This window comes from Bos javanicus, chromosome 10 (assembly GCF_032452875.1).
Source record: "Bos javanicus breed banteng chromosome 10, ARS-OSU_banteng_1.0, whole genome shotgun sequence".
In the NCBI taxonomy this organism is placed as follows: Eukaryota; Metazoa; Chordata; class Mammalia; order Artiodactyla; family Bovidae; genus Bos; species Bos javanicus.
Window position 1 is genome coordinate 27,859,913 of NC_083877.1, and position 18,366 is coordinate 27,878,278.

An 18,366-nucleotide genomic window follows, 5' to 3' on the forward strand; every position below is an offset into this window, starting at 1 on the left:
CCAAAGAAGACATACAGATGGCTAACAAACACATGAAAAGATGCTCAACATCGCTCATTATTAGAGAAATGCAAACCAAAACTACAATGAGATATCACCTCACATGGGTCAGAAAGGCCCTCATCAAAAAGTCTATAAACAATAAATGCTGGAGAGGGTGTGGAGAAATGGGGATGATCTTGCACTGTTGATGGGAATGTAAATTGATACAGCCACTATGGAAGACAGTATGGAGATTCCTTAAAAATCTAGGAATAAAACCACCATATGACCCAGCAATCCCACTCCTAGGCATATACCCTGAAGAAACCAAAATTGAAAGAGACACATGTGTCCCATTGTTCATGGCAGCACTATTTACAACAGCTAGAACATGGAAGCAACCTAGATGTCCATCAACAGATGAATGGATAAAGAAGTAGTGGTACATATACACAATGGAATATTACTCAACCATATAACGTAATGCATTTGAGCCAGTTCTAATAAGGTGGATGAACCTGGAACCTATTATACAGAGTGAAGTGAGTCAGAAAGAGAAAGATAAATATCGTATTCTAACATATGTATACGGAATCTAGAAAAATGGTACTGAAGAATTTATTTACAGGGCAACAATGGAGAAACAGACATAGAGAATAGATTTATGGACATGGAGAGAGGGGAAGAGAAGGTGAGATGTACGGAAAGAGTAACATGGAAACTTACATACCATATGTAAAATAGATAGTCAATGAGAATTTGCTGTATGGCTCAGGAAACTCAAAAAGGGGCTCTGTCTGAACCTAGAGGGGTAGGATGGGGAGGGAGATGGGAGGGAGTTTCAAAAGGGAGGGGATATATGTATACCTATGGCTGATTTATGTTGAGGTGTGACAGAAACAAAATTCTGTAAAGCAATTATCTTTCAATAAAAAATAAATTAAGTTTTAAAAAAAGCACCATAGATAATAAAGAGGATGTTGTATATATATATACATTATATATATATATATACACACAGTGAAATATAACTCCACCATGAAAATTAATGAAATAATGCCATTTGCAACAACATGGATGGACTTTTAGGGCATTATGCTAAGTGAAATGTCATACGGAGAAAGACAAATACTGAATTATATCACTTATATGTGGAATCCAAAAATTATAACAAACTAATGCATATAACAAAAAAAAAAAAAAAGCAGACTCACAGATATAGAGAACAAACTAGTGGTTACCAGTAAAAAGAGGAAAGGGGAAGGAGCTGTATAGGAAAAGGGGATTAAGAGTTACAAACTATTGTGTATAAAATAAGCTGCAAGGATATATTGTACAACACAGGGAATATAGCCATTATTTTATAATAACTATAAATGAAACATAACCTTTAAAAATTGTGAATCAGGACCACCATGGTGGTCCAGGGGTTAAGATTTCACCTTCCAATGCAGGGGGTGCAAGTTTGATCCCTGGTCACAGAGCTAAGATCCCACATGCCTTGGGGGGGGGGGGGGGGAAACAAACACCATAAATCAGAAACAATATTGCAACAAATTCAACAAAAGCTTTAAAAATGGTCCACATCAAAAAATCTTTTTAAAAAATTGTGAATTATATCCTTCAATAAAAAATAAGTAAATTTTTTAAATTGTCTCATTATATTATATAACATATAATATTGTGGTATATGTTGTACATCAACTATACTTCAATTTTAAAATTTTTTAGAATTTTAAATCTTAAAAAGAACCATAGATAACCAAGACAAGCTTCATAAAACTATTGAAGAGCATATAAGAATTCAATTGATGGCTTAAAAACTTAAACATAAGACATGATGCCATAAAACTCCTAGAAGAGAACATAGGCAAAATATTTTCTGACATATATCATACCAATGTTTTCTTAGGTCAGTCTCCCAAGGCAATAGAAATAAAAATGAAAATAAACAAAGAAAAGAGTGAAAAAGTTGGCTTAAAATTCAGCATTCAGAAAACTAAGATTGTGGCATCCGATCCCATCACTAGACAACAAGAAAAAAATGAGCAACTCAAACCAAAAAAAAAAAAAAGAACAGAAGACCTAAAGAGACATTTCTCCAAAAAATATCCACAAATGCCCAGTAAGCAAATAGTTGGGGAAACAGTGACAGATTTAATTTTGGGGGGCTCCAAAATCACTGCAGATGGTGACTGCAGCCATGAAATTAAAAGAGTGGAAGAAAAGCTATGACCAACCTAGACAGCATATTAAAAAGCAGAGACATACTTTGCCAACAAAGACCCATCTAGTCAAAGCTATGGTTTCTCCAGTAGTCATGTATGGATGTGAGAGTTGGACTATAAAGAAAATTGAGCCCTGAAGAACTGATGCTTTTGAACTATGGTGTTGGAGAAGACTCTTAGAGTCCTTTGGAATGCAAGGAGATCAAACCAGTCTATCCTAAAGGAAATCAGTCCTGAATGATCATTGGAAGGACTGATGTTGAAGCTGAAGCTTCAATACTCTGGCCATCTGATGCGAAGAACTGACTTATTGGCAAAAGACCCTGATGCTGGGAAAGATCTAAGGCAGGAGGAGAAGGGGACGACAGAGAATGAGATGGTTGGATGGCATCACCGACTCAATGGACATGAGTTTGAGCAATCTTCAGGAGTGGGTGATAGACAGGGAAGCCTGGCGTGCTACAGTCCATGGGGTTGCAAAGAGTCAGACACAACTGAGCAATTGAACTGAACTGAACTGAAACAAAGGTGCCTAGTCAAATTTACAAGCCCCTGCACAACAAAGGAAATCTTAAACAAATGAAAAGACAAACTACAGAAAGGGAGGAAATAATTGCAAACATGCAACTAACAAGGGCTTAATTTCCAAAATATACAAACAGCTCATACAATTAGACAACAAGAAAAAAATGAACAACCCAAACAAAAAAATGAGCAGAAGACTTAGAGAGATATTTCTCCAAAGAATAAACACAAATGTCCAATAGGCACATGAAAAGATCCCAACATCACTAAGTATTAGAGAAATGCAAGTCAAAACTACAATAAGGTACTACCTCACATTGCTCAGAATGGCCATCATTAAAAAGTCTACAGTAACAAATGCTAGACAGAGTATGGAGAAAAGGGAACTCTCGTACACAGTTGGTGGGAATGTAAGTTGGTGCAGCCACTGTGGAAAATAGTACAGAGTTTTCTTAGAAAACTGAAAATAGAATTATCTTATGATCCAGCAATCCCACTCCTGGGCATATATGCAGACAAAACTATAATTCAAAAAGGTGCATGCACTTCTATGTTCATAATAGCACTAGATGGACATGAGTTTGAGCAAGCTCCAGGAGTTGCTGATGGACAGGGAAGCCTGGCATGCTGCAGTCCATGAGGTCACAAAGAGTCGGACAAAACTGAATGACTGAACTGACTGATTCACAATAGCCAAGACAGGTAAACAACCTAAATGTCCATAGACAGAGGCCTGGATTAAAAAAATTTGGTACATGTATACAATGGAATAAACTCAGTCATAAAAAAAAATAGCAAAGTACTGCCATTTGCAGCAACATGTATGCAACTAGAAATTATCACACTAAGTGAAGTAAATCAGAAAGACAAAGAGAAATGCCATATGATATCACTTATATGTGAAGTCTAAAATGAACCTGTCTGTGAAACAGAAACAAAATCAAGGACATGGAGAATAGACTGGGGGTTGCCAAGGGGGAGGCGCGTGGGAGAGGGCAAGAATGGGAGTTTGGGGTTAGTAGATGTAAACTGGTATGCATAGAATGGATAAACAAGGTCTTACTGTATAGCACAGGGAACTATATTCAATACCTGTGAAAACTATAATGGAAAAGAATGTGAAAAAGAATGTATATGCATGTATAACTGAATCACTTTGCTGTACAGCAGTAATTAACACACTATAATTACACTATAGGCACACTGTGCTCTGTCGTGGACGACTCTTTGTGGCCCCATGTACTTCTAGCTCACCAGGCTCCTCTGCCCATGCAATTTTCCAGGCAACAGTACTGGAGTGCCGTTTCCTACTCCAGGGGATTTTCATGACCCAGGGGTCAAACCTGTGTCTCTCACGTCTCCTGCATTAGCAGGCAGATTCTTTACCACTAGCGCCACTATACTTCAGTTTTTTAAAAAATAAATTTAAAAAAGAATGCAATTTGAATACAAGAGAAAAAGTATAGAATGAAAATTGAATTGTGGCATTTTGAGGTCTCTTTATCCAAGGAATTCAATAATTTAAAATACTCTTTTTGGAAAAAGAACAATTTCTTGATCAATGACTGATGAAAACAGAGTTAGGAAAGAAATAATCTGCAGTAACATGGAAGAAGTTTGTCAAAACTGAGAAGTGGTTTTAATGTTTTATTTTATTTTATTGAACAGGTACGTATATAACACTATAGACCAAGAATTGCTTTAAGCACTTTGCAAGTATTAATTCAGTTAATCCTTACCACCTTATGATAAGTATGAAAGGTATGAAAGTACCTTTAGCCATAAGGAACTGCTATTTTTGTATGTCAATAACAGTCAAATAGAAATTCCAGATGATTCATTTTACAGATAGCAGAATTTAGGGATAAAGAGGTTAAACAATTCATGCATTATTGAAAAAGCAAAGCTAAGTTTTGAATTCATACAGTCTGGCTCAGGAGTCTGCACTTGTAACCATGTCACTGAAGAGAAAAGAGTTACCCAATTCTGAGGAGGCCAACTCTGGTGGCTCAGTGATAAAGAATCTGCCTGCCAATTGGGTTTGATCCCTGGGTCGGGAAGATCCCCTGGAGAAAGAAGTGGCAACTCACTTCAATATTCTTGCCTAGAAAATCCCATGGAGAGAGGTGCCTGGAAAGCTACAGTCCATGGGGTTGCAAAGAGTTGAACATGACTTATACAACTGAGCACAACAACTCTGAGGAATTATAGGTGACTTCAATATAATTAAAGCGAAGATTAGCACTAACTGGGTCATTGTCTTTGCCCATTACCTGGTTTCCATTGTTCAAATCTCCAGACGATACAGGAACAAAGATTTTGGGAAAATTGTAGTAGTTACAAGCCTTAATTCATACTTACTGTGTGCATTAGCTGAAATGCTTATACCCCAGTGATCCAATTTTAGGCTGATATTGTGATTTTTTTTTAAACTCAAAAATAATTCAAAATAACTTTAACTCTTTTATTTTATTGAAGGGCAATATTATATCGAAGGGAAGAGATAGCCAAAAATAGCTCTTTAAAATCCCCTTTTTACCTTTCATCTGTTTTTTCACACGTTACAGCTGAAACACAACACCATGGATGCTCTACTTACTAGTTTAATTACTACACACACATCTCACTACTGAACTTCAAAAAAAAAAAAAAAACTATCCTGAATAATTTCAAATTTTGTCATATTTCCAAAGCACTGCTCTTCAGATTCTGTATCACAAACCCCAAAACTCAATCTGACAAGTGAGGATCCTCCTCAGAATCCAGAGGGGGGAAAGAAATAAAAGAGACCAGTCCAAATTCATTTTTATGAAGGAGACACAAGAAAATGTGGAAATAGTCTTGCATTAATATATTTTATTCTGTCACATTGCACAAGAAAGAATACCATATTTTTCTTGGTTATGGGCAGAAATCACATTAAGAACATTCTCAGTTCAGTTCAGTTCAGTCGCTCAGTCGTGTCCGACTCTTTGCGACCCCATGAATCGCAGCACACCAGGCCTCTCTGTCCATCACCAACTCCCGGAGTTCACTCAGACTCATGTCCATCGAGTCAGTGATGCCATCCAGCCATCTCATCCTCTGTCGTCTCCTTCTCCTCCCGCCCCCAACCCCTCCCAGCATCAGAGTCTTTTCCAATGAGTCAACTCTTCGCATGAGGTGGCCAAAGTACTGGAGTTTCAGCTTTAGCATCATTCCTTCCAAAGAAATCCCAGGGCTGATCTCCTTCAGAATGGACTGGTTGGATCTCCTTGCAGTCCAAGGGACTCTCAACAGTCTTCTCCAACACCACAGTTCAAAAGCATCAATTCTTCGGTGCTCAGCCTTCTTCACAGTCCAACTCTCACATCCATACATGACCACAGGAAAAACCATAGCCTTGACTAGACGGACCTAATTCTGGACATTGGTAATTAAACTAGTAAGTAAAGCATCCATGTTACTATGTTTCACTGATTCACATCTGTGGCATGGGTGGGGAATAGTAGGGTTGTTCATCTTTTTTGATATCAAAATCACTTAAAACAGCTTCCTGAAACTCAACATCTGACTGAATATCCTCCTCATTGCCACCTTCATCTCTTTGTTCCTCAAACTGTAGATGGCAGGATTCAGAAATGGAGTAATAACTACATCAAAAATAGCAAGGAATTTATCCACTGGTACTGTGGGAAATGGCCATGAATATACAAAAATACATGGGCCAAAAAATAAGACCACCACCACAATGTGAGCTGATAGTGTAGAGAGGGCCTTGGACAAGTCACCTGAGGAACGTTGCCAAACAGTGGCCAAGATGAACATATAGGAGGTAATCAGAATGAAAAATGTTCCCAGGGAGATGAAACCACTATTGGCAGTAACCACAAGCTCCAGTCTGTAAGTGTCTGTGCAGGCAAGCCTAATAAATCGAGGAAGATCACAGTAAAAGCTGTCCACTTTATTGGAGCCACAGAATGGTAGGTTTACAACAAATAGAATCTGGATGAATGAGTGGATGATCCCAATGGTCCAGGCAGCAACCAAGAGTGAAATACAAGTTCTGAAGTTCATGATGATCAGGTAATGGAGAGGCCTACATATAGCGACATAACGGTCAAAGGCCATGGCAATGAGCAGAACCATCTCAGTTCCTCCAATAACATGAACGAAGAACATCTGAGCAATGCATCCTTGGAAAGAGATTACTTTTCTCTCTTTGAAAAGATCAGATATCATCTTGGGAGCTGTAATGGAGGAAACCCACATGTCAATAAAGGAGAGGTTGGCTAGCAGGAAGTACATAGGGGAGTGTAAATGGGAGTCAGAGGTCACTGTGAGAACAATGAGGAGGTTTCCTAAAATGCTTGTTACATAGAACACAAAGAAAATTAGAAAGAGGACAAGTTGCATCTCCAAAGAACTGGTGATTCCCACCAACACAATCTCAGACACCACCGAACGATTTCCTCCCCCCATGGTCTCAGTCACTTTGGGCTCCAAATTTCCCTGAAAAAAATAGGAAAAATAAGAAATTTGGATTACTGGCCATATTACTCAGGGTTCCAATGGAGAAGCAGAACCACCAGGAGATAATATACCAAGAGATCTGTGACAGTGACTTGATCTTACTGATCCTGCAGAAGCGGATTCAGCAGTCTCTACCAGTCTATCGTCCTTGCATCTAATGCTGTAGTTTGAAGTCCACAGGACAGGCAGTGAGGAAAGGAAGATGGATATAAAATGGGGAAGAGCAAAAATGAACCGGAACCCACAGTCAAGAACTAAAGACTGCACAAATAACAAATGCTGGAGGGAGTGTGGAGAAAAGGGAACTCCTACACTGTGCAGCCACTATGGCAAGCTTTGTGGAGGTTCCTTAGAAAACTAAACATAGAGTTGTCATATGATCCAGCAACCTCACTCCTGGGTGTATATCCATAGAAAACTAATTCAAAAAGATACATGCACCACAATGCTCATAGAAGTGTTGTTTATGATGGCCAAAATGTTGTGTATACACATACACACAATGGAATACTACTCAAATGAAAACCTGCTTCATGTGTCTTGAAACGTTCATTTATCACAGCCCAGTTTAAATGCCGCTCATAAAACCTCCCCAATTCTCCTAGCTAGAAAATAAATCTTCTTCCCCTCATTTCCCATAGCACTTTGTATTTATCACAGCACCTTTAGCCCTGTGGTGCAGTTACATGTGCATGACCTATTTCCTTTGTTTTCAAGCACTAAAAGGTGGAGCTTTCTGTATTTTCATCTCCGTCGTGAATAGTTCCTTGAACAGTTTCAGAGGGCAGAACAGTCGGTTCTAGAAAATCAGTATGTGTTTGTTGAATTAATTTTAATTAATTCCTTTGTAATTTCAATTTAATTGTTTAATGTAAGATCATTTAGAAGATGAAAATGAAGGAAACATACAAGGAGAAGAAATTGAAAAATGGTGAAGGATAGGAAGAAAAAAGCTTTAATGATAAATAAAGGAAACAAAAAATTAAGCAAAGGAGTAAGAAATAGAGAAAAACAGAATGATGAAAGAATCATGTAGAATAGAAAGAGGAAAGAAAAAAGAATGCTATAGAAATTTCTGTCAAATTCTGACTAGAGACTCACAGGCCTAAATGGAAAAACACAGAAAAGGAATTTAAAATTAGCTTACATCTTGAATGTTCCAAAGAGCCCTAGCCACACGCCCAGTGAAAGATTTTAGATGGAAAAACTAATATCACTAAGACTGGGTCTGAATTTTCCTCCTCAGAAAATATTTGACAGAAAGCCTCATGGGTGGATATAGCAGATCCTCTATTGGAAACTAAAGTTTTCCTCATTCTTCTACTTCTTTCCTAAAGCAATATTTTCCTAAAAAATATTCCACGCTTCCTCACCTTCCACTACTCACCTATTCCTGCTCCAAGTGCACAGTGATGCAATATAACTCACTATTTCTGAGTTTTCCTCCCAGTGCCAGGCTGTGAGCTCATGGGAGAGAGAAATGGTATCTTTTTCTCTGTACTCCCAGCTCCCCAGACAATGCTGGAAACATAACAGAAGCTTAAGAAGTGGTTTTTGTTGAATGAAGAAATGGATGTACAGATAACCCAGATATCAAGTTTCTCTAATATTTCAGGAAGACTGGGGTTCAATTCAAAAAATTGGAGTATTCAATCTCAGCAGTCACTTTAAAATTTTTCTCATCAGTCATTTAGTATAATAACTGATTAAATGGTCACTGTAGAAGGAAAAAGCATACAATCCCTGCTTCTTTGGCAAATACAGCCTAGTTGCATATTTTTATTTGCTTGGTCTATGTAGAAGACATCTTGGGAAACCAGGGCCAATGCTGCTACCAACTCTGGAATGTATGTTTATCACCAAACTAATCAGAATCAAGAGCTAAACATAAGCATCCCGTATGTATCCTATGTGCCATCAAATCATGCCTGACTCTCTCACATCATGGTTCTTATCCTTGAACTTGAGTAGAGTGGAGGAACTCAATGAATCAACGCTATCTGATGTTACATTAGACACTGATAAAGAGCTGAAGGATTAACCAACCTAAGAACAATGAATTTTTCTTCTCATTTCAAGTTTAAGAAAAAATATATCATTTTTGTCCAGGCACCTTCTTTGTCCCCATTTAAAGACCAAGGTAGTTTTCTTGCCAAGTATTTTTTCAAGCTTGGCACCACTGACTCAACTACTGTTCCCAACTCTTTCTCTTCTGGATGTTTTCTTCCACACCACAACTAAATCACAGTTTGAAATCTCTAGTGATGATTTAGTTATCAGGAGATATCTTAGTTGACAGAGCATAGCAATCTGAATGAATTTGTTCTGCCGATTCTTCTCACCCGCCTGATCTCTAGCAGACCTAAAATAGCTGCATCTTCAGAAAAATCACATCTGGCATATGGAGCTATTGAAATTTCCCCAAAGTAGAAAAGAGGTAGCTAATTAATAACACAGAGGTTAGTAAAAAGTGGTACCAAATAGAACACGGAAGGCCAATATGACTTTAATCTGTGTGGAGAATGGTCTCAGAGAATAAGATTGATTTTCCCAGAGCAACATAGGAGGAGGCAGTTAATGAATCACCTAGGGGAAGAGATCCCTCATGAATATACAGGTTTTATCAGATTATTTTCCTAACCCAGGACTTGAGGTGAAGGTAAAGTCCTAAAATATGAAAATATTGGGCCATCGCTGGCAGATTCTAGTGGTTAAGAATTCCCGCTTTCACTGGAGAGGGCATGGGTTCAATCCCTGGTCAGGGAACTAAGATCCCATCCCACATGCTGCATGCAGCTTCCGCCCTACACCCCACCAAAAATTATGAAAATCTCTTTTAAGTAGTTTTTAGTGAAAATCATTTTTATTATTCTCACATATGCATATATTATTATACGACAGTCACAAACATACACAATTTATTTCCTAGATACATGCATTTGGGGAAGTTGAAAAAAGAAAAACACAGAAAACTACTGGAGCTCATCAATGAATTTGGTAAAGTTACAAGATACAAAACTAGAACACAGAAATCTCTTACATTTCTATACACAAATAATGAAAAATTAGGAAGAGAGATTAAGGAAACAATCCCATTTATCACTGCATCTAAAAGAATAAAATACCTAGTAATAAATCTAGCTGAAGGCTTCTCTGGTGTCTCAGATGGTAAAGAATCCACCTGAATTGCAAGAGACCAAGGTTTGATCCCTGGGTAGGGAACATCCCCTGGAGAAGGAGATGGCAACCCACTCCAGTATTCTTGCCTGGAGAATTCCATGGGCAGAGGAGCCTGATGGGGTCGCAAAGGGTCAGACACGACTGAGTGACTAACACTTTCACACTTCCAAGGAAGCAAAAGACTTGTACTCAGAAAACTATAAGACGTTAAAAGAAATCAAAGATGACCCAAGCAGATGTAGAAATATACCATGTTCTTGGATTGGAAAAATCAACATTGTGAAAAAATAATTGCAGTACCCAAAACAATCTCTAGATCAGCACCATCCCTATCAAATTATCAAGGGTATATTTCACAGAATTAGAACAAAAAACTACATTTTTTATGGAAACACAAAAGACCCAAATAGTGAAAGAAATCTTGAGAAATAAGAATGGAACTAGAGAAATCTGGCTCCCTGACTTCAGACAAAGCTGCTGCTAAGTCGCATCAGTCGTGTCAGACTCTGTGTGATCCCATAGACAGCAGCCCACCAGGCTCCCCCGTCCCTGGGATTCTCCAGGCAAGAACACTGGAGTGGGTTGCCATTTCCTTCTCCAATGCGTGAAAGTGAAAAGTGAAAGTGAAGTCGCTCAGTCGTGTCCGACCCTCAGTGACCCCGTGGACTGCAGCCTACCAGGCTCCTCTGTCCATGGGATTTTCCAGGCAAGAGTACTGGAGTGGGGTGCCATTGCCTTCTCTGGGACAAAGCTTCTCTCAGACAAAGCTACAGTAATCCAAGCAGTATGATACTGGTACAAAAGCAGAAATATAAACCAGTGGAACAGGATAAAAAGCCCAGAGATTAACCCATGCATCTATTGCCACCTAATCTATGACAAAGGAGGCAAGAGAAAAGACAATTTCTATAATAAGTGGTGCTCAGAAAACTGGACAATTACATGTAAAAGAATGATATTAGAACACTCCCTAACACCCTACACAAAAATCAACTCATGGAGACTTCCCTGGTTGTCCAGTGGATGAGAATCTGCCTTGTAGTACAAGGGACAAGGGTTTGGTGTCTGATCAGGGAACTAAGATCCCAAATGCTTTGGGCAACTAAGCCCATGAGACTCAACTAGAGAGTTTGCACATCACAACTAGGACCTGAGACAAATAAATTAAAAATTTTTTTAATTTTTTTAAATAATAAAATTTAAAAAATAAACGCAAAGTAGATTAAAGATCTAAATGCCAGATAATATAAAACTCTTAAAGGAAAATGTAGACAGAAGAACACTCTTTGACATAGATCAGAGCAAGATCTTTTTCAATCCACTTCCTAGAGTAATGAAAATAAAAACAAAAATAAATAAATGGGACCTAATTAAGCATAAAATCTTTTGCACAGCAAAGGAAACCATAAACAAAACAAAAAGATAACCCTCAGAATTGAAGAAAATATTTGCAAATGAAGAAAAACAAGATACTATTTTTGAAAATATACAAACACCTCATGCAACTCAATAGCCAAAAAAAAAAACCCAGTCAATAAATGGGTGGAAGACTTAAATAGACATTTCTACAAAGAAACTATACAGATGGCCAACAAAAAAAATGAAAAGATGCTCAATATCACTTATTATTAGAGAAATGCAAATATTTATGAATGTCCATCAACAGAGGTATGGATAAAAAAGATGTGGTACATATATACAACGGATATTAATCAGCCACAAAAAGGGGTGAAACTGGGTCATTTGTAGTGATGTGGGTGAACCTAAAGTCTGTCATACAGAGTGAAGTAAGTCAGGAAGAAAAAAACAGGTATTATATGTCAACACATATATGTGGAATCTAGAAAAATCTATGGTACTGATGATCCTATTTGCAGAGCAGGAATAGAGACACAGACGTAGAGAACAAACTTGCGGACACGATGAGGGGAAGGAGAGGGTGCAACAAACTGAGAGTCAGGTATCACTGACATGTGTACACTGCCATGTGCAAAATCGATAGGTGGCGGGAAGCTGTGGTGTTGCACAGGGAGCTCAGTTCAGTGCTCTGTGATGACTATAAGGGTGAGATTGGGGTGTGGTGGGAGAGAGGCTCAAGAGGGAGGGGAAATATGTATACTTATACCTGATTCATGCTGTTGTACAGCAGAACTAACACATTGTAAAGCAATTATACTACAATTTAAAATATGTATATCTATTTTGGGGTGGGAAGAGATGTTATTTTGGCTAACTTCTGCATTTCAAATCAAAGGAAATTTTCTTAAACTGAACATTTAATAAACATTCATTTTAAAAAACAGTAAAGTGCATAATATCAATATTTCAAAATAGAATGTATTAGCATATTAAGGTTTATGCTATGTAAATATAAAAATGTCAATAACATGAGCCACCAATTAAAAAAAAAAAAAAAGGAACGAAATTGGGTCATTTGTAAAGACGTGGATGGACCTAGAGAGTGTCATACAGACTGAAGCCTGGAAGAGAAAACAAATATCGTATATTAATGCATATATGTGGAATCTGAAAAATTAGTATAGATGATCTTATTTATAGAATTAGACAGCAGAAATAGTGACACAGACAGAGAACAAATGTATGGATACCAAGGAGGGGGTGCAATGAATTGGGAGATTGGAATTGACATATATACACTATTGATACTATGTATGGAATAGGTCACTGAGTAGAACCTTTTGTATAGCCCAGGGAACTCTATTCAATGCTCTATGGTGACCTAAATGGGAAAGTAATCTACTCTAGGAAGTCCCTAGGGTAAATAGGGACTTCCAGGGCAGTCCAGTAGTTAAGACTCTGCACTTCTAATGCAGGGAGCGTGAGTTGAGTCCCTGGTCAGAAAACTAAGATCCCACATGCCACATTGCACAGCCAAAAAAAATTTTTTTTAATTAAAACATCAGAGCTGGAAAAGTAAATATGGTTATTTTAGAGACATACATTTATATTTAGCAAAAAAATATTTGTAGCAGGTATGACTCTTGGTCCACAAATTCAGGGATACAAGAAATACCGTGTTGCCTTATTTTCTTTCAATCATCTGAAATCTGACTTTGAGCCCCATTCTGCCAGGCTGCTAGAGAAATGCCATTCCATCCACTATTTGGATTCCCAGTTCCCAAGCTGTGCCAAGATCTGGTATTCCTTCAGTGCTGAAGCATGAGAGAGTTTCTCGGTCATCTACTTAGATTGCTTTAGAAGCCCTTATTCCAACAGATTGTGGTCCCTTGTGGCTCAGAATCTCACCTCTACTGTGCACACTTTAAGCAGTGGAGTCAGAAGCAAAGCTATGAGTCCCAATGCCTGGGACTCTAATAAGCACAAATCCCAGTGACTCTTATCCTTTTCCAAGTTTCCTGGTATCTTTTCCTTTTCTCTCTCTGTTCATTTATTCTTCTCTTTCTTACCCCTTCAGGACTTAAACTCAATGGAGGTTATCAAAATTTGTATTTATAGCCTACAATAAATATCTGAAGCAAGGAATTTCTATAAGGCCCTGGATTGGAAGATCAGAAATAAATACATGGCACAATGCAAGTGAATACTTCCAAAAATTATCCTACCACACATTAAAAACCCAATGGAATAGCTTTTCTTATTTAAAAGACTTGGCTCTGAATAGCTTTTGACTATTTCAAAAAATAAGCGATACTTTGAATCAACTCCATCTTTTATGGACATTCAGAAAACGCTATGACCCTGGGATAAAACTAGCAAGATTCATCCTTAAATTACAAAAAAAAAGTAATGTTGTCTTGGAAATATGAAAACACACTTTTTATTTTACAAGTGCTATAGTGACTGTCTTAGTTCAGACAAAGTGGAAATCAGCTGATATAAAAGAAGTTACTGATGAATATATGAATAATCACTTCAAATCTCTGGGAAGTAATGACTTGAAATTTTGAAGTGACTGGATTTTTAAAGTATTATTTTGGAGCAGAGGTTGGCAAACTATGGCACATGGGCCAAAGCCAACCTGCTACCTGATATATATATATAACCCTTTCTGCATTTTTAAGTTTGAAGGGAAAAAAAAATCAAAGACCAATATTGCATGTCATGTGAAATGATATGAAATTCAAGTATCATTGTCCATAAGAAAAACTTTATTGGAACATGAAAAAAATCTATTATGATATGTAATTCAAGTGTCATTTTCCATAAATAAAAGTTTATTGGAACATGAAAAAAATCTATTTTTTATTTTATTTATTTTTATTTTACTTTTATTACAGAGAAGGCAATGGCACCCCACTCCAGTATTCTTGCCTGGAAAATCCCATGGACAGAGGAGCCTGGTAGGCTGCAGTCCATGGGGTCACCAGAGTAGGACACGACTAAGCGACTTCGCTTTCACTTTTCACTTTCATGCACTGGAGAAGGAAATGGCAACCCACTCCAGTGTTCTTGCCTGGAGAATCCCAGGGACGGGGAAGCCTGGTGGGCTGCTGTCTATGGGGTTGCACATAATCGGACACGACTGAAGTGACTTAGCAGTTAGCACTTTTATTATCATAGATTAGGTGACTTAAGCAACAAACATTTCTCACAGATCTGGAGTCTAGAATTCCAGCATCAGTACACCAGCAGATTCAGTGTCTGGTGAGAACCTACTTTCTGGTTGACAGATGTCCTTCTTCTTTCTGTGTCCTCATGTGGGGAAAGAGCAGGAGTGCTCTCTAGAGTCTCTTTAATAAGGTTGCCACTCCCATTCATGAAGGTTTCACCTTCAGGACTTAACCACCTTCCAGAAGGTCCCACCTCCTAATAACATCACATTGGTGATCACATGGAGGGGGAGGGATTCAACAGATGAATCAGGGAAAGTGAAAGTGAAGTCACTCAGTCCTGTCTGACTCTTTGCAACCCCATGGACTGTAGCCTGCCAGGCTTCTCCATCCATCCATGGGATTTTCCAGGCAAGAATACTGGAGTGGCTTGCCATTTTCTTCTCCAGGGGGATCTTCCTGACCCAGGGATCGAACCCTGGTCTCCCACATTGTAAGCAGACGCTTTTACCCTCTGAGCCACCAGATAAATCTGGAAGGGGGGATAGAAACCTGCAGTCCATAACAGTGACAATTACACATTGAAAAATAATAGCTCATTTTCCAAATACTTTTAGAGTCCACTGAGATCAGCTTTATTGACTATGCCAAAGCCTTTTACTGTGTGGATCACAATAAACTGTGGAAAATTCTTCAAGAGATGGGAATACCAGACCACCTGACCTGACTCTTGAGAAACCTGTATGCAGGTCAGGAAGCAACAGTTAGAACTGGACATGGAACAACAGACTGGTTCCAAATAGGAAAAGGAGTATGTCAAGGCTGTATATTGTCACCCTGCCTATTTAACTTATATGCAGTGTACATCATGAGAAACGCTGGGCTAGAAGAAGCACAAGCTGGAATCAAAATTGCTGGGAGAAATATCAATAACCTCAGATATGCAGATGACACTACCCTTATGGCAGAAAGTGAAGAGGAACTAAAAAGCCTCTTGATGAAAGTGAAAGAGGAGACTGAAAAAGTTGGCTTAAAGCTCAACATTCAGAAAACTAAGATCATGGCATCTGGTCCCACCACTTCATGGGAAATAGATGGGGAAACAGTGGAAACAGTGACACACTTTATTTTGGGGGGCTCCAAAATCACTGCAGATGGTGATTGCAGCCATTAAATTAAAAGACGCTTACTCCTTGGAAGGAAAGTTATGACCAACCCAGATAGCATATTAAAAAGCAGAGATATTACTTTGCCAACAAAGGTCCGTCTAGTCAAGGCTATGGTTTTTCCAGTGGTCATGTATGGATGTGAGTTGGACAGTGAAGAAAGCTGAGCGCCGAAGAATTGATGCTTTTGAACTGTGGTGTTGGAGAAGACTCTTGAGAGTCCCTTGGACTGCAAGGAGATCCAACCAGTCCATCCTAAAGTAGAGCAGTCCTGGATGTTCATTGGAAGGACTGATGCTGACTGAGGCTGAAACTCCAATACTTTGGCCACCTGATGTGAAGAGTTGACTCACTGGAAAAGACTCTGATCCTGGGAGGGATTGGGGGCAGGAGGAGAAGGGGACGACAAAGGATGAGATGGCTGGATGGCATCACCGACTGGATGCACATGAGTTTGGGTGAACTCCAGGAGTTGGTAACGGACAAGGAGGCCTGGCGTGCTGTGATTCACGGGGTCGCAAGGAGTCGGACACGACTGAGCGACTGGACTGAACTGAACTGAACTGAAGATCAGCTTATGAAATCCTCACAATAACTTCATGAGATAAATTCCATAACTATCTTCCTTTATCTATGAGGAACTAAGTCACAGAGAAGTTGAGCAGTTTGCCCTATGTTACATTATCTGGTGACGCCTAGGTGCCAAGTCTGTCCACCAGCCCCACCTAGTGGTGCTGCTCCAAATAGCAGCGCCCAGATGTAAACCTAGAGTGAACATCAGTGCTAGGCAAACAGCAGGAGGTAGTTGATGATGATAATTATGTTATTTAACAAAGCAATCAAAAGAGATAGACCCTTTCTTCAGGCACGGGTGCTCACTATTTCACCAACTGCTCCATTCTGTGTTTGCTCTAATGTTAGAAAACTCTTCCTGTGAAGAGATATAAGTACCTGCCCCCTGGCATCGGATCTGCTCTCCAAAGCTGCACAGGGTAAGTTTACTCTTAAGACATACCCTTAAATCCTTATATGCAGATTTCATATGTTGAAGTCCCTATGTGATGTTATTTGGATATGAAGCCTTTGGCGTTGATCAGGTCATGATGGTGGATCTCTAATAAATGAGTCTAGTGCCCTTATAAGAAGAGACCAGAGAACTCTCTTGTTGCCTTTCCACCATAGAAGGATACACGGAGAACCCAGGTATCTGCAACCCAGAAGAGGGTCCTCACCTGAACTCAGCAGTGCTGGCACCGTGGACTTGACTTCCAGCCCCCAGAACTGCAAGAAGTGAATTTCTATTGTTCAGAAGCCACCCAGTCTATGGTTTTGTTCTAACAGCCTGAACAAAGAGTTCAGTTTAGTTGCTCAGTAGTGTCTACCGCTTTGCAACCCCATGGACTGCAGCACACCAGGCCTCCCTGTCCATCACCAACTCCCAGAGTTTACTCAAACTCATGTCCATTGAGTCAGTGATGCCATCCAACCATGCCATCCTTTGTTGTCCCCTTCTCCTTCTACATTCAATCTTTCCCAGCATCAGGGTCTTTTCAAATGAGTCAGCTCTTCACATCAGGTGGCCAAAATATTGGATCAGCTTCAACATCAGTCCTTCCAATGAATATTCAGGACTGATTTCTTTTAGGATGGACTGGTTGGATCTCCTTGCAGTCCAAGGGACTCTTAAGAGTCTTCTCCAACACCACAGTTCAGAAGCATCAATTCTTTGGTGCTCAGCTTTGTTTACAGTCCAGCTCTCAAATCAGACATGACTACCGGAAAAACCATAGCTTTGACTAGACGGACCTCTGTTGGCAAAGTAATGTCTCTGCTTTTGAATATGCTGTCTAGGTTGGTCATAACTTTTCTTCTAAGGAGCAAGCATCTTTTAATTTCATGGCTGCAATCACCATCTGCAGTGATTTTGGAGCCCAAAAAAAATAAAATCTGTCACTGTTTCCATTGTTTCCCCATCTATTTGCCATGAAGTGACGGGACCAGATCAGATGCCACGATCTTAGTTTTCTGAATGTTGAGCTTTAAGCCAACTTTTTTACTCTCTTCTTTCACTTTCATCAAGAGGCTCTTTAGTTCTTCACTTTCTGCCATAAGGGTGGTGTCATCTGCATATGTGAGGTTATTGATATTTCTCCTGGCAATCTTGATTGCAGCTTGTGCTTCATCCAGCCCAGCATTTCTCATGATGTGCTCTGCATATAAGTTAAATAAGCAGTGTGACAA

At 39.1% G+C, this 18,366-nt stretch overlaps 1 protein-coding gene across 1 annotated transcript; it reads right to left on the bottom strand.

Annotated features, from left to right (window-relative positions):
- Positions 1-5,564: 5,564 nt before the first annotated feature.
- Positions 5,565-7,196, bottom strand: LOC133255413 (olfactory receptor 4F3/4F16/4F29-like). Its single transcript, XM_061429867.1, has one exon. It carries the CDS (start codon positions 7,194-7,196, stop codon positions 6,258-6,260), a length of 939 nt encoding a protein of 312 aa, XP_061285851.1. The 3' UTR covers positions 5,565-6,257.
- Between the last annotated feature and the right edge of the window lie 11,170 nt (positions 7,197-18,366).

Coding starts and splice junctions, on each gene's coding strand:
- LOC133255413 (XM_061429867.1), bottom strand. CDS start 7,196: ATGGGGGGAGGAAATCGTTCGGTGGTGTCTGAGATTGTGTTGGTGGGA.